This window comes from Gopherus evgoodei, chromosome 3 (genome assembly GCF_007399415.2).
Source record: "Gopherus evgoodei ecotype Sinaloan lineage chromosome 3, rGopEvg1_v1.p, whole genome shotgun sequence".
NCBI lineage: Eukaryota > Metazoa > Chordata > Testudines > Testudinidae > Gopherus > Gopherus evgoodei.
Window position 1 is genome coordinate 172,416,352 of NC_044324.1, and position 25,817 is coordinate 172,442,168.

At 43.1% G+C, this 25,817-nt stretch overlaps 2 protein-coding genes across 2 annotated transcripts in view; one reads left to right on the forward strand and one right to left on the reverse strand.

Annotated features, from left to right (window-relative positions):
- TP53BP2 (tumor protein p53 binding protein 2) overlaps positions 1-1,345 on the forward strand; it is a 67,239-nt gene extending 65,894 nt beyond the window's left edge. Inside the window, exon 18 of the mRNA XM_030557431.1 lies at positions 484-1,345. Within this exon, the coding sequence (XP_030413291.1) occupies positions 484-525 (42 nt within the window). The 3' untranslated portion in view covers positions 526-1,345. The remainder of the gene's footprint in view (positions 1-483) is intronic.
- Positions 1,346-3,124: 1,779 nt separating this feature from the next.
- Positions 3,125-25,817, reverse strand: part of CAPN2 (calpain 2) — a 49,611-nt gene continuing 26,918 nt past the window's right edge. Inside the window, exons 8-21 of the mRNA XM_030557434.1 lie at positions 25,240-25,314; positions 24,654-24,814; positions 23,766-23,935; positions 22,367-22,378; positions 21,285-21,496; positions 18,902-18,938; positions 17,515-17,580; positions 14,837-14,894; positions 12,264-12,328; positions 10,956-11,024; positions 9,408-9,486; positions 7,720-7,836; positions 6,162-6,220; positions 3,125-3,943 (exon numbers count right to left, since the gene is read on the reverse strand). Of these exons, the coding sequence (XP_030413294.1) occupies positions 3,920-3,943; positions 6,162-6,220; positions 7,720-7,836; positions 9,408-9,486; positions 10,956-11,024; positions 12,264-12,328; positions 14,837-14,894; positions 17,515-17,580; positions 18,902-18,938; positions 21,285-21,496; positions 22,367-22,378; positions 23,766-23,935; positions 24,654-24,814; positions 25,240-25,314 (1,204 nt within the window). The 3' untranslated portion in view covers positions 3,125-3,919. The remainder of the gene's footprint in view (positions 3,944-6,161; positions 6,221-7,719; positions 7,837-9,407; positions 9,487-10,955; positions 11,025-12,263; positions 12,329-14,836; positions 14,895-17,514; positions 17,581-18,901; positions 18,939-21,284; positions 21,497-22,366; positions 22,379-23,765; positions 23,936-24,653; positions 24,815-25,239; positions 25,315-25,817) is intronic.

A 25,817-nucleotide genomic window follows, 5' to 3' on the forward strand; every position in this document is an offset into this window, starting at 1 on the left:
ATCAAAAGCGGTTTGATATGATTTCATTCATCTCAGTTCAAATAGAGTTTAGACCCTGACCTCTTCTTTTGTTTATAAAATAGAAATATCTTCTAAAGCTCACTGCACAGTAGGCTGTCATGCAACAAGCGATCTCTATCTGAATAGGGCTGAGTGTTCCTAAGGGCTTAGATAATTTAGAATTGCTTTTCAGTGTATTGTTTTTGACATTCCTCTTACTCTGCTACTGCGCTCTCACAATTGATACATTCCTGTGATATTTTTATGCTTGCCTGAAAAAAGTTAAAAAAAAAAAAAAGCAAAAAACTTTGCAATTGCTGCTACTTTGTCACCGAAGATGATGTGTATAATTAGACCCTGGTGGCTCTTGGTATTCATGATAGAAATACTTGTCTACATTTACTTTTTTTAAATTTAAGAATTTCTGCCCTATTATACTCTTTAAAAATCTTCTTTTTTCCTCCTTACCCCCCACCCCAACAGCTGTACCCAAGGATTAAACCAAGGCAAAGAAGCTTGGCATGAAATTGCACAGAATCCTGAGTTATGAAGTTCTAATCATGGGTGAATTATCATTTCTATAAAAAATCATTTTGTTAGTTCCAATTTCATGAGACTTATTTTAATAACAGTGTAACTTAAAAGCAATGAAGAATGTGCTTGAAAACAAATGAAGGATCAATGGATTCACAAATGGAGGAGGGCATTCCATAAGCTGAAATGCTGCTTACAAGCAAAGGGCCTAAGCAAGCCTAATGTTCATCTAGTGCCCACTCTGCTTTTCCAAATGGCACATAGGTACACAGGAACAGAATTCACTTTTTTTTTTTATTTTTAATTTCCTGCATGATCTGCAATGAACTTTTCAATTCCTCAGTGAGAGGGAGTTCATGTTCCACACAACTGGCTTTCTCCAAATCTGTCTTTGGCTTTGTTTCTAGTGGAGGAAATTAGTCATCCAAGCTACCCACACAGTATCCGAAAGCACATTTCTGTAAGCAGAGTATTTGTTAAAGTAGCTGAGTTAAAGTTATGAAGATAAAATAGAGTGTCTAACAGTGAAGAACTTTTGACCAGTCCATTGAGCAATAACTCTAAAATGCTGTAGCAGCTAAGGAATTCCATGTATTCAAAATACTTTGTGCTATATCACAGGTAATGTAGTTTTTAGAATGTTTGTTTTTACCAAAAAAAATCCTGTATTTATTGTCTCTTTTTGTAACTGAAAATTAAGCTTAGAAACTTTCTGTAGCCTTTAAAACTTACAAACTTTGTTATAATCCATATGTGTGTGTTTTTATTTTTTTGTTAATTGTGATATGAATAAAATGATGTCTCCTCTGAAGATTTAATTCTTTGGCATTTAATGTCAAACTCTCTATCCCAGATGACATCTGTATTAGCATGTCACTGAGAAATCTCAACCTGCTGTGCAGATACATAAACTTCAGACCATCCTAGAATATGCCAGTATTCAACTATTAAAATATCAGTGTGGAAAACATTCTTTGATTTATAACTTTCATCTAACCTGCTATGCAAGCCATATCCATTATTAGTTTTAGGAGTAACATGAAGGTTATAAGTGACTATTAGATCTGCTTAAGTTAATGGAATTACTCTATACAGATATATTTTAAATGGAAAGATTTATAGCAGAAGAATTATTTCTAACTAGTCTTCTCCACCAGGATAATCTATATTACTGTACTAGTCATAGCTTTGTTAAAGACATGTCAATAAAACTTGAGACTCAATAAGCTTCCCTTGCAGGAAAGGAGTCTATGTGAGGCCATGAACTGCATGGACAATCACTACAATCTACAAACTGAAAAAAATCCCTGACTCCACTGATTTTTCTACTCCGGCTCAGGGTTTGGGAATTGTTCTGTAAATGGCTTTGTGAATGTGTGATCTCTCACTAGATCTGGTGAAAAGGTTTGTCAGACTGACATGAGCATGTGGAGCTGTATAGCTCAGGGGATTGGCAGTGGGCAAAAGTGCTTGTCACCTCTAGGACCAATGTAGGTTGGCAATGATGTTTAATAATCATTTACCTAGTTTGAGCAATGAGCTTAATTGCTCAAACCAGTGAGCAGACATGTGGTTGGATGCTGAACAAAAGATGTAAGCAACAGAGGAAGCCCTGCTGGAATCCTTGGTAGGCAAGAACATCAAACCTGCTGGGCATGGATTGCTGCTGTCAGACCCTTGCCAAATAAATAGGACTGCCATTGCCCAACTGAAAAGACATACCAACTCATGTGGGCTTTCAACAGGAAAGCCATGCACAGCATTGGAGCAAGCAAAGACTCTACCGCCATCTAATTCCTCAGCAAGTTTAGATGAGAGTAAATGTGACTTGGTCATGATATTGAAGTCTGTTAATGTTCATAATCTCATGCTTATGCTCTTAATAGGGGGCCATGTATATGTATTGGATACCTGGTAATTGCATGCCTTCAGTATGCAGTGTAGTATTTCTCTGATTTTTATAGAAGCCTTTCCTGTCTCTCAATTATCATCATTGCTTTCTGCAGCAGACTTTAAAGAACATGTAACATACAATTATGCAACAAATACACAACATATAGAACATGTGTTGCAATGAACCTAAGCTTTTCCTTTCTCCCCTCTCCCCCCCCCCCCAAATATTATTCTGTTGACAATCAGGGCTTTATGCACCCAACTGATCCCCATTACAAAGAAACACCTTCCAGCTGGACCAGGCCTAACTGTCTTTATTTAAATAAGTAGTTGGGAGAAGTGAAGGCAACAATAGACATAATGTTACATTCAATACATTACATTCATTTTGTAAGGTTTAAGGCATTTTATTATTTTTATAATTCACAACCAGTGACATTTCTATCATACATGGCAGCATTTGTTTCCTCTTGAAGTCTTTGGCTGCTGACACAGATCTCACTGGTAGCAATCTTCTTGCATGGGGATCAAATATCAGACTAATAAGACACTGTCCTCTTAGGTGTATGGTTTTCCGCTGGTCAAACTGGCATAGAATTATACCTCTACCTCGATATAATGTGACTGGATATAATGCAGTAAAGCAATATTCCAGGGGGGCGGGGCTGTGCACTCAGGTGGATCAAAGCAAGTTCGATATAACGTGGTTTCACCTATAATGCAGTAAGATCTTTTGTCTCCCGAGGACAGCGTTGTATCGAGGCAGAGGTGTACTTAATCCAGTCCTTCAAAATACAGATAACCCAAAGAATGCTATGGTTTGCATGTATGAAACAGGATTACCAATGCATTTAAGAGGTAGCAAGATTGCAATAGGAAGCTTATTCAGTGTGTTGCCTATTTAAAAGGAACTATTGCTCTAATTTCAAAAGGAAGAGTACTTCTAATAGGTGAAAAACTGAAGGGCAGCAGTGGACCCCTTCTGCCTTCTCTATTCAGACTTCCCACTTCTCTCTCTTTTTTGAATAAGATGGCTACTACTCCCAAGCAGCTTAAAAATGCCAACAAACTTCACTTTAAACTTCCTTCTAATTTACAGTGAAAATTGCTCTTCCTCAGAAGTTACATTTAACTGCACTTTAAATATCTTTTTGATTAAAACAGATCAATTAAGCAAAGATGTCAAAAATAAAACTGAAGAATTATATACTAAATTAGAGCTTTCACACTGGACTTATAAAAGTAGTTATAGATGCAGTCTATATAGATAATGAGACTGCAAGCTTTTGTATTGTTGGAGTTTTGGTCTTTCAGATACTTCAAAATATTCTGCCCATTCTCTCCTATACTAGTTTAAACATCTCCATTTATAAACATAAGGAACAGGTTGATGTTGGAATACAGTAGGGTTAGGGTGTTATTGCAAGTTGTATGAACATTTTTGCATTTTCTTGATTCCATGAGATGTCTTCAGCTGAGGTCTGCTATTGCATCAAATACTAGTAAAACACAGCCACTAGTGGAGAGAAGGAAGAACATGAGTTAAGGGCTGTCCTCATCTACCATAAGACATACAGCACAATGCAAGTTAAGCAAGATGACTTGTTATATATCAACAAGTTCTTGAGATGATGGGGTCTGGACAAGAATGTATTTAGTGCAAAGATGGAAAATCTATTCCTATAGATGACATTGGGGGATGTTGTTTCCTGAATACCTTACAGTGGTAGACTTTTTGTTTAGGTTACAAATGCATATGAAATGTAGAACAAATGTTATCAGTTGCATCTTATGCACTGAAGTGCCTGAAATGTTCATGTAACAGTTTACGGTCTGAATTGTAAACACTCTTTTATAATTACCAACTTCAGCTATTCTCTTGTAGTAATGTAAGCTGGTTGTCATCAGACAATGACAACCCTATTCCAAGTATCATTCAAATTACTGAAAGCAACATTAGCTTATCTCATACATGGAGAACTTCTCTGCAGGGACATTAAGATGAATTAACTAAAGCTGTGAAGTGAATTAAACCCACATGTGCACACTCTTTCAGAAGTAGAGTGGTCTTTATTTATGTTACCTGAATCCCCTTTGAAGGAGAATAGAAGTGGTAGAGGATAAAATTAAAGGGATGGGGGTAGGTGAGGACTTTATGGGAAGATGGAATGAACAACGACCTACTGTTGATGGAAAAACTAGGAAATAGGAGAACTAATACTCCTGGGGGAATTCTGCACTACTGCACACAGGCATAATGAATGAGCTGTGCATATTTTTATTTTTTTGTGCAGAAAAAAGCTGCCAAAATGTTGCTCCAGTTCCACCTTTTTCCCACCAGAAGGTGGTGTGCTAGAACAAAGCAGCAGCTCCCAGCCAGCTAGGGAGGAGAGAGCCTGCTGCCTTCACAGTGCCTGTCAGGCCAGGTCAGGAGACAGCATGGGGCTGCTGGAGAGTCAGATGGGCTCATAACGGCTAGTGGGGGGAGGACAAACTAGGGCAGGAGCTGACTGGGAGTGGAGGCACAGGGGCACATGGTGATGGGGAGGGGGTGCAGAGCTACATAGGGTGGCTGAGTGGGGGCAGACACACATGGGGATGGGGAGCAGGAGGGGACACAAGGATGGGGGAGGGGGTACAGGGATACAAAGCCACATGGGGGAGAGGAGAGTGTCTGAGTGGGGTTGAAGGGACACATGGTATGGGCAGATGTGCCTGACTGAATGGGAGAGGCTAGGGTATGCATGGGGGAAGCTCCCAACAATCACATCCTGCTCCCTCCCCCGCCCCCCCCCCCCCGCTCCCAAAAACAACCCTTGTTCCATACTTTTCCCACCCATACCCAACAACCCTCCAAGTTCACACCCAGGCTCCTTCCCAGCAATTTATTTCCTTTTTCCTTAGCTCCTCCATTACCTCAGACTCCCCCCAGCCTTTGCAGTGCTTCTGAGGGGTACGGGAAATATGGTTCTGTAATGTAGTTTAAATGAATTATTACTCAGAGTTCTGTATTAATATGCCTAGCAAGGAATCTATTTGTCAAAAAACATTTTCTGAATTTTTTTTTTGGTTGTATTGTTACAGACATACTTGGTGACAGGTATTTTGAAATAAACAACAAAATAATTGAAACTGCTGTGATTATATTGTTATTTTGACAAAATATGCAGAATTTTGCAGAACTGTAAAATATTGTGCACAGAGTTTATTTTTTGTTGCAGAATTTTAATTTTTTTGGTACAGAATTGCCCCAGGAGTAAACTAGGCAGGCTGCAATTGAAATTCATCCCAGTAAAATATCAGGTTATCTAACTAGAAGTATGGGTGCTGCCACATGCCCTGGCTTGAAGTCATTCCCATTACATGCAGGGTTTACAGTTTGGTTCAGTGGCTCTCAGCACCCCCACTCTACAAATTGTTCCAGCATCCCTGACTGGAAGAGGCCAATATGAGGAAATAGAGAGTAATATAAATGGATTAGAGAGAGATTTACTTTCTTTAATCACATGCACAAAGAACTCTAGGCCCCAGAAGATACCAAAATGTTACTTGTGCTTAGATTCCCAACACTGCGTGAAACTGGCACACTACAGCGGGCATCAACCATCCCAAATGTATAGATCCAGTGCTACCAGGGGAAACAGCTTTTAGAAGTGAATGAGCATTTTTCTCTAAAACCATCTCAGCAAGCCACAGATCTGTGCTGTTGAACCCGAGCAGACTTATTAACTTACAGTGTTAAGGTTCATCTCCACTGTTCCACTTTTCTCAACATCCAGTTTCTTAAATATTTCTGTCAAAGAGGAGAGAGAAATAAGATGTGTGTATGAAGAAAGCAGTGGGAATCGGAAGCTGAATCTTGATTATGTCTCGACTATGAACATTTGTCTCAGATTTAAAGGGACAAATTTAAGGTTTATGAAAACAACCTTATAGAAAACCAGACCAAGAGAAATCTCATCAAAGCTGCTGCTTTTAAAAAAAAACAAAAAAAAAAACCTAGTTACAGCAAAAACCTTGCAGCTTTGTTCCAGTGCATGAAAACTAGCGGCTGCCTAGTTCAAGCTGAGCGAAATGAAAAATGTAAACAAGCAACATAAAGACTGTAATGTTAAATTGTTCGTTTGAAAAATTCTTTCAATAGTCCATTGTATAGAACACTGGGAAGGAGAGCTGTCTGTGAAAATAAGTATTCTTTTAAAGCTGTTATTGCAAACTGAAGTGCTTTCTATTTTTGTCATGTTAGCACTGGAGGTGCCATTCACAAGGGGGATGTAGGTACCCAACTGCCACTTTAGGCCACATAAGGCCAACATTTAACCACCACTGGCATTCAGAAAACCAGAGCTCGGCTGCCACTTAACCCTGGAGGCTCCTCAAGTCCCATGCTGTCTAAGTGGTAAGTTCCTATGGCGCCTAAATTGCTGTTGATGAGCATGTGCAAAACTAGGTAAGTCCTGATGCCACTGAGCAGCTAGGTGCCTAACTCAGGCTTAAGCCCCACAAGAATTCACAAGCTAAGTATTCTCACGCCTGTCTCACCTGCAGGACCTGATTCGGTCAGTAGGCTCACACTGGCATCTAAGAGCACGCCTACTGGACTGAGTCCTGCACAAAACAGCAGCGCTGAGGCCTCCCCCGCTACACAAAAGTTAAGTGGTTACAGCATTCATCCAAGAGGGGAGATCAGAGTTCAAATTTTCACTCTGGCCAGTTTATGGCTGGGATTTAAGCCCTGGCCCCTTCCCCCTACCAGCTGCAACCAGTGACTAAAGAGTCATTCTCATGGTCTCTGGCCCAGTGACTAAGTATTTCATAATAAGTGGAACAATTTCAACAGGTAAGATTGATAGACCCTCCATTCAGCATGCTGGCTTCTGCAAATCCTATTTTTAGGCACCTAATTCTCCCCTGCATTGTATGGGAAGCGTGGACAACTCACTTGTGGATGTGGATTCCACTAGGCAGCGGGACAGCTAGACGTTAAACTGTTTAATGCCTAAATTCCCCTTATGAATCTAGCTTTTGACTGTGGGCTGTAACTAAAGACTGTAACAAAATGTTTTAAACCCAATCCTGCAGTCTGATCTATGCAGACAGACCCTGAGAACCCTGGGGAAAGTACAGCTGTCTTTCTGCGCAGATCAGAGTGTAGGATTGGAGTCTCAGCTTGTCTCAAATTTATTCTGGTGCAAATCCGAGAGCCTTGTGTTAGAATAAGTCTGGACCTTATACAATGCAGCGAGGCGAGAGGCTGCTCACAATGTAAAGATTTACTAAGAACATACTCACTGAACAAAGTTTCCAGCCGAATCAAGCACCTGACAAAATTATCAAAGTCAATGATGAGCTGCTCATCTGCAAAACGAGCCACAATGACTTGGTGCAGCTGGCAAGTCAGCTTGAACCCTACAGGGCAAAATAAAAGGTGAAAACATTTGGCCAGCTAATAATGCAATCAGGTGTTGGCCAAATAGCAGGAGCAATATGTATGTTTTTATTGGAAAAAAAAAAGTTAAGATCACAAAGTGTTTGCAAACTAGGAGCAATGTTGGAAAATGTTCATATCTATATTAGCTATTTGGTCACATTTCTGTGTCTAGTTTTCAAATAGCTTTTTTAACTATTGAGCTGATTGGTTATGATGGGTCATAATGCATTTTTACTTTATCTATGGGCATTTCTAAGTTGTTTGGTATTAGTGCTGATTGATTGCCTGAGCCTACTCCATGTACTCAGGAGGGCTAGTAGAATCCATTTTAATTCACTGTCTTAGAGAGATGGCTGTCTTCTATGGACCAGTCAGAAAAAAAATGGTTGATGGTAAGGAGCAGCTCTGTACTGTATTAAGTGGGGACTGTATCTTACCCAAAGACCACCCAGAATTTGAGGGGCATAGAACTGCTGGCTACTGGTCCCAAGACCCCCAAAGGGAAAGCAGTCTTTCCACTAAGGAAGCCAAACCGAGATATCTGGCCTTACCCACACAAACATAACAGCAGGTGGGGATGATTAGGGGTTGTTCTAGGAGGGTTCCGGTGGGATTCTTGTCAGGACCCATGGGCTTGCAGCCTTGTGAAGCTCTCCAATAGTTTAGATAAGCATTCAAACTCTGACTCTTGAGACTAGCCCATCCATAGCTGAATATGTACTTTCACTCTGTTGAAGCTGGTTTGCAGTGTAATTACAGTGCAGTGCTGATGTTGGTTTCCAGCACCCAGCTGTGATATGGAGAATTTCAGTGGATGTTGTGCTTTTATGAGGAGCTTTGTCTGGGTGCCAGTTCATTCTGGGCTTGTGTGTTCATTTTATTCCCCTTGTAGTCATTGTGCAGTGGTCTTAAGAATCCAGTGCATGGAGCAGTGGACTGGGTCTCAGGAGACCTGGCCTCTATTTCCAGCTCTGCCCCTGATTTGCTGGATGACCTTGGGCAAGTCACTTTCCCTTTCTATACCTCTATTTCCCTCTCTGTAAAATGGGGATAATGATATTGATATCTTTTGTAAAGCATTTTGAGATCTTCTATAGAACTTTTCAGCAGTAGAGCTTAGTATTATTATTTAATGGTGATTCATCAGAGGAAGTGCTTGCATTGATTGCCTCCTCTTCATGGGCAACCTGCCCAACTCAATCACTAAAAGATGTCAGCCTGTGGATCCTGGTTGTTAAGGACCTACTCATGATCCTACCGGGCCAGGTCCTAAGTGAGAGTAGCCCCAAACAGGAAGCCGCTCATCTGGGCCATTTTTAATGTGCCTATATTGCTGCATATAGACAGATACCACGGCCAACCACCAGAGAGAAAGATGAGTGTACACAATAAGACAGTGTCACTGGTAAAGATCACTGAAATGGTGACTGTATTTACACCAGCACCTATTGACTTTGATTATTGGTCTAGATAAGGGACTTGAAGTGGCATCGCCGTATATACAGGCAGATAAATGTTGGGTAATACAGCTATAGCGGAATAGAAGTACCTGCTTCTTCTAATGCTCTCCGCATCTCGTAGGAGTTCATGGTACCAGAGCGATCGACATCTATTTCCCTATAGATTTTCTGTAAAACACAAAACCCAGTGTTGGAGCTCCTCAATAATTAAGAGCTGGTTATTTTGCCTTCAGCCAGAAGTCAAATAAATGCCTGTGGAAAGCAGTCCCTGTTTTCCTGAGAAATGGAATCTAAAATGGATTTTGGATTCATTTAATTAGTGTAATGTAGGCATACAGCTACTCCTAGGGCTTGTCTTCACGTACAGCACTACGGCAGCTGCACTGAGAAAGGTGCTTTAGTGAAGATGCTTCTACAAGAGAGCTTCCCCCATTGGCATAGATACTCCATGACAGTAGCTATGTCGTCAAGGGAAGCTCTCCTGCTGACATAATGCTGTCTACATGAAGGGCTGTCAGTATAACTACATCACTCGGGGTGTGGATTTTTCACCCCCTGAATGACACAGTGATACCAATATAGATCTGTTGTGTAGACCTGGCCTTAGATGGAGTCATAGCTAATTCTTTCAGTGCAGCATACAGTAGGGAGGAGACACAAGGAAGTCACCTGAAAGCATGATGATCGCAGGGTAAATACCACGTGGGACTACAGAACCACTGACAAGGCAGGCACTGTCTAGCACTCAGTCCTGTGGTAAAGTTATCAGCCCTGTAAGTGAAGGCTAAGGATGGGGGAAAGAGGTGGAGCTAATGTGAGAAGCAGTCAGAGGAGCAGAGGTGGCTCCACCTTCTGCTCTTCACCCTAGAATTCAAAAGAGCAACTGACTTGTCTCTAGGGCTTTAAAGCTTAAAATCCCAGGGGTCAGATCCTCAGCTTGTGTAAATTGTCTTAAACCAGCTGAGGATCTGCCCCCATTTTAAAGTGGTCACCAAGAGTGAACCAGCCTGAGGGTCCCAGCTCCCTGTGTTTGGTGTTGCCGTCATGCTGCCGTCAGTGTGTAGAATGTGGAGTTAGCTGATAAGAGAAGTCTGATAGTTTGGTTCTTTTATTTACTGTTGCTTACACGTGGCCATTCTGGTGGCCTATTATTTTTATAAAAATAAGGGTTTTTTTTTTAATTGAGCAGCTGGCAAAGCTGATGTGCAAATACGGGCAGGAATTCCCTGTGAGGAAAGGATAGGACTGAAACAGCCCTGCCTTTATGTTCTGCATTTGTGGTCTGTGTGTGCCACTGGCCTTGTGCTGCTCTAGGCCACACTAGTCCCATTGAGCCCCATCCTGCAAGATGCCGTGTCCCTCTTGTGACGAGCTGAGCATCCCCAGCTCCCTCTGACTTAGTGGGAGTGGAGGCAGTTCAGTGCCTCACAGAACTGGGCAGGGGAGGTTTCTACTGAAGAACACAATCTTTCTGTTTAACAAGATGTACTCAGAACTGCCCATATAGAGAAATATACTGTACCCACAATATACGTACAGATTTACACCCACAGTGCTCCAACAGCCATTGAAAAGACCAGGCTACATCCACATGAGTAGTATACTGTATGCTCCCTTATATAGAGATCATATCTTACTTGATATTTCTGTATCTTTGTCCAGAGTATGTAGAACTCCTTCAGTCCCAGTTTACCGCTTCCATCTGACTGCAGGAAGAGTTAAGGGAACCTCTTTGGATGGCAGGAAAGAAATGTTTTCCCTCCTCTACATTAGGTCTGCTGTAATATAATCTCAACACTGCTTTTGGGTGTCAAATTTAGAGAAGGATGCAAATCATCCTGTGATGCACAGCTTACTCTGGCTCATCCTATGGGCTACAGGGACTCTTCCTCTGTTTCTTCAGGTTGTGTTTTAAGGTTCTAAATCAACTGTTTGGATGAATTAAATCTGAACCTCTGAATATTTCCCCAAGCCTTTTCAGTGCCTCCCACAGGTAATCTCTAACTATTCAGCATGTGTACTGAGAGGATGCCATTCTGTTCCGCAGTGGTGGTTCAGCTATTGATGGGAATCTGAGTCATACTCTGTTTGGATTCTAAACAGAGACATAACCAAAAGCAAGAGCTGCTGTTTACAGAATTTGTACTTCTTCAGAAAACCCCTAACAAAAGAATCCCAACATCACTGTCTGTCTGTCTCTCTTACTGTAACTACAACAGTGGAATCCTGAGCTCTGCCACATTTTACAACAAATTACAGGAGAGCTTCATTTTGTTTGGTATTTTACTTTTTCTAACCACATTATTCTCAAACCTGTAATGGGTTAGAACATTAAAAAAAAAACAACTCCCTCCTCTCCTCCCCAGTGAAACAGCACGGCTATCACAGTAGATTTCTTCCTAGGGCACTGGGCTCAGAAAAACAATGTATTATCTGGGGAGACGTTCTGGGAGTGTGCTTCAAGTTTTACCAGTGAAATCTTTGTGATTCTTACTATGTTTTGGCCAAATCTGACATGGTGGGGTCTGAATACCACAGGATTGAATGGGCTGATTTCCTCACTTCTAATATGCATTTATTGGTCCTCTAAATGAGCCCATGCTACTGATGCCATCTGGGAGCCAATCTTTCCCTAGGCTGTTGCCAGCCAGCTCACACATGTACCATCAAGGCTGGAATTCAGACAGGACCTTCTGCTATAAAAATACAGGCTCCCACTGCAAGAGATACTGTAGATTCAGCATTAACTGGCAGTACTATTAACATCTAGAGTCTCTATGCAGGAGAGTCCTTAAAAGGTGGCAGTCACAAGCAGATCTGGCCTTCCCTCCTGCAGGGGTTGCGGGAAGGAAGGGATGGATTGATAGGGACATCCCCGCTCCCCCACTGGATCCATTTCAGCAAGGATAGAGGACCATAGTCTAGCTAAGACAATTGAAGGATACATCTAACAGATCGACCATTATTTTACACGTCTCAATACTGAAGCCATCTGATTTGATATCTTGGCCTGTAAGGAAAGAGGACAAAAGGCAGGTTAATTACATATGGAAGGGGTTAGGAAATGGATAGTAACCCTTCAAATAGCTTGGGAGACCTCTAGTGGGCCTCCCTGTCTTCATCTGCAGAAGCCATCAGAGCCTAACAAGTACAGCAGTGCAGATATGGAGCTAGACATTGTAGGTTTGTATATACAGATAGTGAAGAGTGCTTCGGAACCTGTCTGAGTGTTTCTAATACTGTGTAGAGCAACAACTTATGCCTAGAAAGTTCAGTTCTATAGCGCCTTTTCTACTATGTCCGCTGTTCAATGACCAGTAATTGTGTCTGTACCTGAACCCTTCCTTTGGGCTTCGAGGGGGCAATGAGCAGTCTCTAGTTTGATTCTAGGCTAGCGTCATTCTATGCTTCGTGCTGGGCCCATTGGAGGGAGGTAATGTTACTACCACCAGCACACACGTATGCATGCAGCCATTAACAGTACCCTGGGCCTTCAGCTCCAAAAATACAAGGCTCTCTTGCTTGGACTAAAGTGAAATTCCTTTAGTTGCTGTTAGCAAGACCCTTATCTTTTCTGTGGAGCAGCTACTAGCGGGCAAGATCATACATATGCTCACAGCCAATCCATATAGTAAGATGCAGGTGGTGCTACCCACTAGTCTAGGAACTGCTTTCAGCTCCTACCAAATGTAATTTTAATCCTTAGGAAACTGGCTAATTCTCAGCTGGACATTGCCAGGAACTGGTTAATTTTTACATGACTGGTGTGAAACCAGTAGGGAGAATCTGTGGGTGCTGGAAGGAGAGCCTAGGGCAGGACTCCTGCCTTCAGAGAATCCTATCATCTCCCACCTGTTTGATGGAAACCTTCTTGTCTCCTCTTGCAGGCCCTCTTAGTGAAAACTGCCTTCTCGGCTGCTGGATCCTGCTCTCCCTCAATGAAGGACATAGCATGTACCTACAGTAGATGCTAAGGGGGGGTGGGGGATAAAGACATGGAATACAGAGTAGTTTCATGCTGAACAGCAGGCTGTCTACAAGCAGGCCAGGGACCATGAGGGTCTGTCTACTGGGACGAGGACCCTCTGCAAAGGGTTGCAGGAAAGTTCTCATTTTGCACAATGGCGGGGCCCATGACTGGAATGAAGGGGGTGGGCAAAGTGCCCATGATCAGCATCCTCAGCGCTGCGCTGCAATTGACCATGAGTCCTAAGCGTAAAAGCTGCTGGGATAGCCTCCACTCAGAAATTGATTTGTATGTGAGCTGCAGAGGCAGAGCCAGCTCCAGGCACTAGCCCAGCAAGCAGCTACTTGGGGCGGCCAAGGGTGAGGGGCGGCATGTCTGGGTCTTCGGCGGCAAGTCCCTTACTCCCTCTCGGAGCAAAGGACCAGCCGCCGAACACTGAAGTGGCGGTGGCAGAGCTGCAGATTGCGACTTTTTTTTTTTTTTTGCTGCTGCTTGGGGCGGCAAAAACCCTGGAGCCGGCCCAGTGCAGAGATCAAATCTCTCTGGTCCTGTCCTTTGCCAGTAAACACAGGTGCTCCTGTGGGGACCGAAGGAAAGGGGAAGGAGCCTGAGCTCAATTACACAGGAAAGACAATCGATACCACGCTGGTGCATCCAAGGAGAGAGAGAGCACAGCATAGAACTCCCCGTCTGTTTGGCTGATGTCTGTACAAATCAGTGGGGCTTATCTCCCTGAACTTGATCAGTGTCCAAGGGGAAACTAAACCAATAACAACAAGTCCCTAGTCCTTTTGTGCAAGAAAAACAAGATTAAAACCTCTCCATATCACTGAGAGAAGCTCTAGACAGTTGGCTGTGCTGTCACTGACCTTGGAGGCTTAAAATAGGCAGTCGACTGGGTAAGTTACCCCGACTCTAAACCAGAAAGAGGAGCTGTAAGTTTTTCAATTGTGCAGGTCCTGACCTTAATTATTTCACGAGGCACTTGTAAGAGCAGTTTATGCCTTTGACACGTGACACCAACCCTGATCATTGTAATTCCCTCATAGTAAGGCTTCTTCAGTGCTTTTCGGTGTTGCTTGCATCTTGTTCAAAATACAGCAGTATGTCTGCCCAGAGGTTTGAGTAGGGTGATCACATAATCTGATTACTTCACATCAATATCAATCTAGGTTGGATTCAAACCACTCAAGAGTAGTGACACTCTTGTCCATTACCAGTCTCTTGAGCTAACCAATTCAACATGCTTCTATCTGACTAGCCAGACCCAATAACACCTATACACACACTTGTGCACAAGGAGTATTCCTCATTCAGGCAGGTGTGGTGTTGAGCAGTCCTGAGCCAGACTGCCACAAGTTTCCCCTGAAGCTCTGGAGTGTTTAGTCTCAGCGATCAGGGCACAGCTAGTTTGAGATCTCTGTGAAGCACAGGACTGAGATTGATGCCTGCACCTTTTACTTTTCTAGGAGTTATGGGTGCTCTGTCTTTCTAACCTACTACTGGCCACTAGAGACAATGTGTATTCTCAGAGGAGAGGAAGACACTTACGTTTAGCCATGATTTTTCTCAGGATATTACATAATTCAAAAGCAGAGATCTCTGCATCCTGTGGAAATGTAACAAAACAGTTGTAACAAAATATTCATAGTAAGCCAAGCCAGATGTGGAATCTGTGTAACAGGGAACGGCACGAGAGGATTAGCTAGAACAGGGGTAGGCAACCTATGGCACGGGTGCCAAAGGTGGCACACAAGCTAATTTTCAGTGGCACTCAGACTGCCTGGGTCCTGGTCACTGGTCTGGGGGACTCTGCATTTTAATTTAATTTTAAATGAAGCTTCTTAAACATTTTAAAAGCCTTATTTACTTTATATACAACAATAGTTTAGTTATATATTATAGACTTATAGAAAGAGACCTTCTAAAAATGTTAACATGTATTACCGGCACGCGAAACCTTAAATTAGAGTGAATAAAGGAAGATTCGGCACACCACTTCTGAAAGGTTGCCGATCTCTGAGCTAGAAGATCTATTGCATTTACCCAGACTGAATAAAATTTGCACAAATGAAATCAAAAGCTCCGCAATATTTTAAACTGTCTGCATTCTCTAATTTGGCGAGCACTTCTCATGCTAACAGCAGTTAGTGGGCATGCCCAGGACTCCTTCTGGTGAGTTTGCCAGGTCTAGCTTTTACTCTTGTGCTCCAAGCACACACTGTCTTGGACTTCAAATCCTTCCATAAAACCCACTCCTTCTGTGCTGATCTCACTGGCCAGGTCTGGATTCCATTGCTTCTGCACTGCTTTCTAGATGTGAGCCAGGGCAGTGGCTCACAACCTTTACAGACTACTGTGCCTCTTTCAGGAGTCTGATGTGTCTTGTGGATCCTCATGTTTCACCTCAGTTAAACTCCTTGCTTACAAAATCAGACATCAAAATACAAAAGTGTCACAGCGCACTATTACTGAAACATTGCCTACTTTCTGATTTTTACCATATAATTATAAAATAAATCAACTGGAATATAAATATTGTACTTACATTTCAGTGTATAGTATATAGAGCACTATAAACAAGCCACTGTCCGTATGAAATGTTGGTCTGTACTGACTTTACTAGTACTTTTTATATAGCCTGTTGCAAAACTAGGCAAATCTCTAGGTAAGTTGTTGTACCCCTGGAAGACCTCTGCGTACCCCCAGCAGTATGTGTACCCCGAGTTGAGAGCCACTGAGCTAGGAGACTGATTCAGCAGAAACAACCGCAGGTGCAATCAGCAGAGGGCTTAACCAGAGTAAGTCTAAACAAGATAATGTAACATAAAAAGAGTAATAGTAACTCTCCCTGCCTGGGGTTCACTCCACTCACAGGAGCTCTGGGTGTATAGCCAAGAAGCTATTTCCTCTCAGCACCCATGCAAGAGGGAAGCTCAGCTGAGCCTTCTTCTCTGTGGACCAGATATCTCCCCTGTATCTTGTCATACCTGATTACTCCATAAGCCAGATTTTCAGAAGGGCATGAGCTCAGGAGGGTACATAAAAGTGCATGTGCAACTTGCATATTTTGTGTGCATAATTGCTATGATTGCTGGATGAGCTGAACCAGGAACTTCCAGAGCTAAAGGCATGAATCTAAGACCTTGACCCGAAGAGCTAAGTTCTTTAGCTATAGGCTATATAAGACTGTGATGGGACACTGGCCTGTAAGGGGTTAATGGAGCCCTAGGGAGGCTGTGCAGAAAGCAGACAATCAGGGCCAGGCAGGCCTATATAAGAAGAGTTGTGTGGCGCTATAGGAAGGAAGCTCAGGCTCTTAGTAGGAGGAAGGAATGCCAGCACCCTAGACATAGCTAGAGAGAGCTCCTGGATTGCTGCTAAGACTGACAGGCTGAAGTACTGAGGCAAGGGGAAGAAGGTGCTGGAGGCCATAGGATAGTGGCCCAGGGAAATGAACTGAGGAGTCAGAGGGGACTCAGCAAGTAGCAGCCATCTACAGGGTACCTGTGCTGAGACTGAGAGTAGTGGGTGGGCCTAGGTCCCCCTGTACCCCCACTTGCCAGTGAGAAAGTGGCTGCATTGAGGGACTGTGATATTGTCCCGCCGAAGGGGGGAAACACAGAGTGTGGCGCAGCTAGAAGGCAGTGTCTATGAAGAGGATGCCGCAGTCCTGGGAGTGGTATCAGTAGCATACCTAGCGGGGTGCAGGGGAAGCAGCCTAGGGTGACTAGATGTCCCGATTTTGTAGGGACAGTCCTGATTTTTGGGTCTTTTTCTTATATAGGTTCCTATTACCCCCCAGCCCCTGTCCCTATTTTTCACACTTGCTGTCTGGTCACCCTAAAGCAGCCAGAGGAGGAGCCAAGCGGGAGGCGCCTTTTTTATGGTTCTACACTTAGAACCTGGCTACGCCACTGAGTGGTATGGGGACAAAAGTGACAGCGGCGAGGCACCAACAGAGGATGACGCCCTGGCTACCAGAGCTAATTCCCGTTTCAGCCGCAAGGAGGCGCCGGAGTGGTGAGTGAACCCCATTACAGAACCCATTGCCTGTGGTAATTAGGCACATAACTGTGGACATTTTGGCTTGCACAGTGGTGAATGTATGTTTTGCAAATCTAGCAAGCACATCTGGGGCAGAAGACAAAGAAGATTTGTGGAGAACCATGTACACTAATAGTAACAATAATTAATAATAGATAAGAGTATGTAAAAGAAATACCCACCACTCCAGCCAACTGCGCAAAAAGTTTTCTGAAACTGGGTTCAATGTTATCTTCACTGATGTCATTCTAGAAAAGGGTTTGAATGGTAAAAAATCAACCTGTTATAAGTAGGGACATTGTGTCGGAGATGCTGTTTCATTAGCAATCATATTTAAACGAATGCATTTCCTTAGCTATGGTACAAGTAACGCTGCAGATTATTGCACTGGAAAGAATGTTTAAAATCTAATTTTTACTATTGATTCTGTTTTTGGTATTTTTTTTTTAATAAAAAAAAATTGGACTAAACTGAACCCAAGAGTGTCTGATTAAAGAAGCAAAAGTAAAACATTAAGATCCCACTCCTGCAAAGATTAACATACATGCTAATTAAGTAATCTCCTGCTTTAACTACTAGGACAGGCTCTCGCTAACAAAACTATCATATAATCCTGCATCCCTTACACAAGCCATCTCATGTCAGTGGGACTACTCACGTAACTATGTATTGCTGGATTGGGTCCCTATACTCAAATATGGATTAATGTCTACATTTGAAAACTGAAGCCTCTTTGCTTTGGCTTGAATCATTTCAATGAACAGCATCTGATCTGGTATCTGAGCAGGCTGAGTTTGGTTGCTGCAGGTAAAGGCTGAAATCTATTTTCAAAGCTGCTTCTGATGTTTTCATTTACTTCACTGGGAGCCACGTATGTACATCCAAGAATCTGGCTTCAGGATGTAATAGAAGTTTTTGACGGATTATGGACCAACAGAAAAAGACTACAATACTGTGCATGTTTTGTACTGCTCAAGGAACGGGGGAGTCAGAAATACACATTCAGATAAATGGAAAAAAGGCAAGATCTATCAATAAGGTTAAGATTCTATCAAAGATTCTTTTAAAGATTCTATCAAAGGCATTTTTAGTAAAAGTCAGGGACAAATCATAGGCAATAAACCAAAGTTCACAGAAGCCCACCACCTGTCCTTGACTTTTACTAAAAATACTAGGAGGGAGGTGGGGAGTGGCAGAGGAGAAACAGAATGCTGCCAGGGTCTTGTAGCTGCTCCAGCCAGGGGGGCTAACCCAATCCCCGGCTGCTGCTCCAGTGGGCCTGGGGACGGCTGCTCCTGCCTCAGCAGCCCCCAGAGCTGACCACTTGCAGCTTCTCCAGCCCCACCGCTGCTTCTGCCCCAAGGGCACTGACCTAACCCCAGGCACTGCTTCAACCGGGGGCTGCTGCTCCAGCGGTCCCAGGGTTGAAAGCAGCTCCAGCCCTGCCCCAGAAGAAGTCCCAGCAAGTCACAGAATCCATGACAGAATCGTATCCTTAACTATCACCTTTCTATCTGATAGCATCACTTCAATTAGCAATGGGGGGGGAGGGGAAGGGAGAATATATACCTCTTCGATATTGGCCTCAATTTCATCATCTACAATCCTAGAAAGATAAAAGGATTGATGTTAAAACAAACTAATAAAAAAAAACGAGCTTAAGCAGAAGTTTTACTTCAATACTGGTTCTTTTAACTCCTGTAATAAAGTATTAGAAAATACTAGAAAAATCCATGTAAATACTAATTGAAAATCAAGTTGTTGTTAATAATGTTTGAGAATGACTGCCCACAGAAACTGACTTTCAGGCAAACCAGTGCCGTTAACATTATTCCAGTTATGACAACATATTTTTTAGTTCATTTCGCCCTTGAAGCACTTTATTTTTACAAACCATGCAACATTCCTGTGAGGCAGGTAAGTATTACAGATTCAGAGAAGATTCATTTTAAGGCCAGAATGAACCAGTATGATCATCTAGTCTGACCTCCTACATCAATTTTTTTTTCCTCACCCACTAATGCCTGAATCAAATCCATATCTATTAACTTCCCTATTTCAGAGAGAAGGAAATAGGCACAGAGCGCTTCAGTAACTTACTTCTGAAGCCATGGATAATCTGAATCAGACCTGGAATTAGAACTGGCTCCTACTCCTCCACTGAGATTACTAGACCATCCCATTCTGTTAGCACACAAGATGCAGCAAACCAAAGCAGGACAAAAGTTCTATTCAGCTCATGTGCTGCTACTTGTGTGGATCTATCACCTGGGGAAGGAGCGTTGGTGAGCTATGGTTGAGGGCAGAACTAAAACTGAATAGCTACTTGAAGGCTGAAACCTGGCAGGAGATCCAGTTTTCACAGAGGGCCATGTAACATGCAGGCCTAGAGTAAGTGGCCTTTTGTGTTTATATGTAGGATTTGTACTAGGGACCTAGAGATGAAAAGCTTCCTAACACATTTCCAATCCCCTGAGCCATTTCTTCCTCACATTGTGACAGTTTCAAAATTCTTCTCTTCTCTTTATAATCATGATTATTCCGTGTACTTCCCAAATGGTGCAATTTAGAATCAGTTGTGTTTAGCATTTCACATTTTTAATCAAGGAAGACATTCAGCTGGGCTAGTTCCCTGGGCCTCTTCCCAGCAAGATTTCAAAGGTGTGAGCTCACTTCTTATGACTAATTGTGTCTGTGGGCACTAGTCCTGCAGTTGGGCTTTAGAGGCAATAGGAAATCATGTACATCTCATTGTGAGAGTTAACATTTCCATGAGTCAGAGAGCCCAGCTTGCTATTATCTGGTGCTTTCTTTAACACTTAAGGCTCAATTGGTTACTGCTCAATAATCAGCGTCTACGCTGCCAGAATCAATATGAAATCTGCCCATCACCTTCTGCTGTGTTTAATTAGAACTCTCCTGGTGCTCAGAAGCAATGAAGAAGTTGATAATAGGTTGGATTCAATCCCGTATTAAAGAGGAAATTGAAATTCAGGCTGATGCTCTGTCCTCCTAGATGTTCACCCTGGATTACTAAGTACACAATGTGAGCGAAGGACAGAGCTAGTCTTGCCTTAGCTAGGCCCTGTTGGTTTCAGTAAGACACTGTCTGATTCTGAGTGAGTTTAAAGATGCTGCACTGACAGCCCTGGAAACTGAAGTCCTTCACTCAGTATAAGAGAGGGAATCAACGCAAACTTCACCTCAGCATCACTCCACATCTGCCCCTTGCACCTTTCTTCCTCACCTCCCTCCCTCTTCTTCCCAGCTCTGTCCCCCTCACCACGCTCCCTTTCTCTGTCTTTCCATTGAGCTAATCCCTTCCTAACTAACCTGCCTTTGCAAACTGTGGAACTGACATGACATGGGCCAAAGTCACACTGATCACTCTGCTTGTTTGCTACATCCCTTTCCCTACAAATTGTCTGTCTTGTTTATCTGGGGACAAAGCTGTCTACTACTTTGTGTTTTCATAGTGCCTAGCGCAGTGAGGCTGATCTTAGTTGGACCCTGGACACTACTGCAATAAATGTGATCAACAACAACATGAAACTTCTCCACACTTCCCTGCAAATAGGACAAACAGTCCTAAACCCTCACCAGAAGAGACCACCACTAGAGATCAGAGGGTAATTCAGATATCATGGTGCCTTTGATCATTGGCCTCTCAGATGAGGCTCTCAATGAGGATGCCAATTGTTGTGGGTTTTCCTTTAATGCAGATACCTGTCCACAGGGAAATGGAATAAAACCACAAACTCCTTTTACATGGGACATAGCTGAGTTGTCGCATATTAGCAATTTTTGATCATTCTACATTTAAACTAGTGAGCTAAGGGGATCCCATTAGCAATTCTCAGGGCCATCTAGTCCTCAGAGACATCAGATTTATCTGGATAATATTTCTGGATTTCCGTGAGGAAGAGAGAGAGAGGGTGTATTGGCTACGTACTGTGAATCTGCATTCTTTTCAGAGAAGACTCGGAGGCAGAAATCCCCATCCTTGTTGGGTTCAAAAGTGGATGGCACAATGACATATTCTCCTGGAGGCAGTTTGAATCGGTTTAGTACCTCTCGGAGGTTGATGAAGGTGTTTGATTTTTCTCTGGCTCTGTTTGTCAGGAAGAAGTTTTTGCTCAGATGAACGTTTGTCTGGCCAGAAAACTTATGCAAACAAAGAGAATTATTTCAGTTCAGAGAGAAGCTGAAGACAGAACAGTAACATGTTACCTTTCTTGGATAAAGATCAATGCAACAGAATTATGCGAGAGCATAAGTAATGGCATGGTATATAGGTTTCATTGGCACAAGTTTGCGATGGTGACCTTACTCACGAGTTGAGGGCCATGCGTGTTACACAGGTCATCCCAGATGAGAGTCAATAAAACCTTTACGCTGGGCTGTCAAATTCTAGATATGTTACACAGTTTGGGAGGAATTTGGCAAAATATTTAGGACTTTAAAGACATGTGCTGGGTGTCATTCTTCACATCCCACTGACCTGGAAAGCCAGGGATGTCTAAGGGTCTGTCTCTCTGCTAATGTGGTGTGTGTATGTTAATATTATACTTGATACAAGTCAGTGTATACTGGTTTAGGACACTAGAGCATAATCTTAGTGTCCAGGAATCAGACAGCTCCCATCTTATTGCAATCACCCTCAAATGCAGTCATAGTACACAAAAGCCCAGGCTTGTATTAACTAGATGCAATTGACAATAGGGACCAAAAGGGACAATAAGAAATCGTTATTTGGAATATTCATTTTGTGCCAAATTTGGACCCTGCGCAAGCCTGAGAAAACAGGCTACCCAGGGAGGTTTGCTGGGTTTGTGCAACAAAGAATCCTACCCATGTGCAGAGCAGCAATACAACAAAAACAAATAGACTCCAGCCTGGAATATCTACTTATAGGCTTAGCAAGGTCAACATTGTCCATCGAGTGGAATGGTCTCTCTTTATCCATGCCATTAAACCCCGTCTATGAACATTAACCACTGAGAACGGAGGAAAGAGAAAATGCACATTACATACCTGTGAGGGCAGCTGCAGAAAAAGCAGAAAGGGACACAAGTTATTCATTTGTTCATTGAAAGGAAACTAGCAGATAGATTAGATAATTATTACTATTATTCAAGGTCATGAACTTTTTTTGCTGATATTTTACTCTGCACCTCTGATACATATCTGGTGAAATACACTGTAATAGATACGACTATACTCAATATTGCTAGCTGAGGTATATTCTCTGTCATCTTGTATTAAAGCAGGGCTCTCAAGCTTTATCCGACTAAGGGCCATGTGGCAACTTGTCAGGACCCTGAGGGCTACACCTAATCTGTATAAAATAGAGCCATTAGTTGCCATCTCCTTCTTCAAAATGGCAATATTACCTTTGGAAACTACAGATCCCATCATGCAATGCTCTGTCATGATCTGAGTGGAAGACCTCTTACATCATGGTGGGCACTGTAGTCTCTGCAAACTGACCCACTAAATCAAAGATGAGAAACTGTGGGGTCCATTGTAGCCCTCCATTGGACACATTCAGTTTGCACATCAAACCTAGGTCATTCCATCCCCCTGTCCACCATCCTACTGAAAAGAATCAGGAATATTGCTGGTTTCTGGCCCACTTGCCTTGGCATGAAGCTGCCGAGGATTTAACCCCCGTCCACCATCCTACTGAAAAGAATCAGGAATATTACTGGTTTCTGGCCCACTTGCCTTGGCATGAAGCTGCCGAGGATTTAACAATTCCAAACAACAATAGGCTTCAAGCAGCACCCAGTTTAGTGTTTTTCCTTTGGGATTTGCATGCAAATCTTCTCTAGAATGGGCTGCTTGTTGTCCTGCCCCCCCAAAACAGAACTTGGGAAATTAAGCCCTAGACAACACTACGCTTAAAGGAAGTACCACTGAGCCTGTGTACACTTACTAGGAAATAGAGGTGAAGCTGGTTTAGATGCACACACCAATGCCAGCCCCTTTGTGTAGAGTCCTTTATCCCAGCTAGTCTTACACATGCTTTCACTGGCTCTGATCCTGGGCTAATCTTTTTCACACTTGCACTGATCCCCAATTAGCATCCTATCCCCTGCCAGAATCACTCCCATTCTGTTGCCACTCCCCATGATTTGATCAACTGAAGAAGGCTGACATGAGTGGAACCCAGAATGCATTTCTGACTTTTTATTGCTTAACCCCTACCCTGCCCATGTACACCAGAGGCGTTCAGCAGCTGGCACTCAGGGTGGCTAGACGTACCAGGTGCTGGATGGGCATTGCTGCATATGACTTTGTCTTGTTCCTGAAGCATTAGGCAGCAGGTAGACAAGTCATTCAGTGATGACCCCTCCCCCTTTTTTAAGTTCTAGGGACTTTATCTATTTTCTTCCCCTCAAGGAATGTGTATGTGTATTGCTCTACTTGCCTCATAGATCCCAAAGCCAATGGTGTGCATATCCTCCCCCATCTTCCGCTGCCTCCTGCGGTGCTTTTGAATCAGGCCAACCAAGAAGGTGCAGCCCTTCTCAGGATCATCAGGATCCTCATCTTCTTCCTCCAGCTTAATCAAATACTGCGGATTCATCCAGAAAGTATCTGAGAAAACAGAGTTTGTGACACAAAGTCCTCAGAGCCTTCTCTGAAACCAGCCCATGATGACATTTCTCAGCAGCCACTGTAGCTTGGATGTGTCCTTAAAGATATAGGCCTAAACTTTCAAACAGAAGAACAGCAACAATGCCCAGATTTATGCCCTTATGCAGGTGGTCTGATTTTTTCAGAGATGATGATCACCTGCAGCTCCCATTGAAACCAATTTCCTGTGAAGTCAATGGGAATTGTGGGGACTCAGTACCCCTGAAAATCAGGTTCTAAGTGTCTCAAGATGAGCACTCGATCGCGGAGGCACGCACAATTGGTGGAAAACACTGGCCTAAGGCCAAGGCCGCAAAAGAAGTAAACGTGAGAACAGGATTAGACTCCCCAAGCTCATGGGGGCCAGTCCCATGCTTAGACCACTAGTTCATAGCTCTGTCTAGACACAGCCCTGGAGAAAGACCTATCCAACTGGTTGGCAGGGGCTGTGTGAGAGTTTTAAACAAGTAGTGGATTAAGCCAAGGGCAACTATCTAGATTTTTTTTAAAAATCGTCAGGGAAAGAATAAATAGGAATTTAGTGGAAGCTACACTGAAGGATGAGCCACCCCAACTGAGGGGGATTTTATAGAACTCCATGTGCCCTAAGGAAATCCTAGATAGAATAAGTCCATGTGTGTTTTCTGTGAATGCAGAAGTAGCACTTGGGAAGTCTTACTTGGGTAATTCCTGCAACCCCCAGCAGTGGAGCCACGCCTCCAGTTCCCATCTAGCTTGGTCAGGCTCCACTTCTTGTATTTTTCATTTGCCAGCGTGTCTGGAGTCAGGTTGCAGATCTCAAGGCGGGAGTAATGTCTCAGGAAATCACTGAATGACATCCTGTGAGGAGCAATGCCACACACAAATCCTGCTTAAAATGGGAGACTTCCCACATGCCAATTTTCCTAATCCTCCCTCTAATAACTCTAGCTACGACCTGACACTCCAGTTGTTGACCAGGGTGATGAGGTGTTTTATCTAGCCATTGTGGGGACCTTGGGTATTATGGGATTGAAATCACTCCTACATTGATTACAGGGCCACTACAGCGATCTATCAAATTTCTGGTGATCCGGATCCTGGACCCCACATCCAATGGGATAGGCTACAACATCTCTGCTCAGGTTCGCAGATAGCTGTGCACTTCCATATTATCTCCAGGCCTATTTATCTGAGTCACTGTTTGTTGGCCCAGAGTATTTATGTTCAAAAATGAAGGAAAACAATCAATCTCCCCTGCTATTCAAAAATCCAGAGCTTCTCACCAAAATTCTCCATCTTCATGTCTCCTAGTCAATCGCTCTCTCACTTCAGGCGCGACGCTGTTCCAGTTTGAGCAGCTAGAAAATAAAGATGGGAGTTTGCTTAATTGTCAAATGATAGCTCAGTCCATCCCTAATGCAGTGACTTTGATGGGGTCACTTTTCTCTCCTGTGGCTCCATGTGATTTCAATATGCTACTGTGCCCAGCTCAGCAGAACTCCCAAACTCAGTGGGGTATGGTAGCAATTTAGATCTTGTACAGTTAAGACACGTACAAATTTTCACAAGTGCCTAGTGATTTTTGGGTGTCTCCCTATATGGGGGCCCAGCTTGAGATGCATTGAAGATGCCTGAATTCCGGTAAGTGTGGAGCACCTGCCTCTCCCCTGCAAATCAGGCTCCTGCCTGGTGTCTCAGGTTGGATATTCTAAAATGGAGGCACCCAGACTCATTAGACACTTTTGAAAAGTTAGGCATTGTGCCTTTAAGATATGCTTAAATGAACTGTCAATCAGTAGGATAACTCCTTCTGGAAAAGGAGGAACTGGGACCAACTATCTCCTGCCACTGAAGAGAGCAG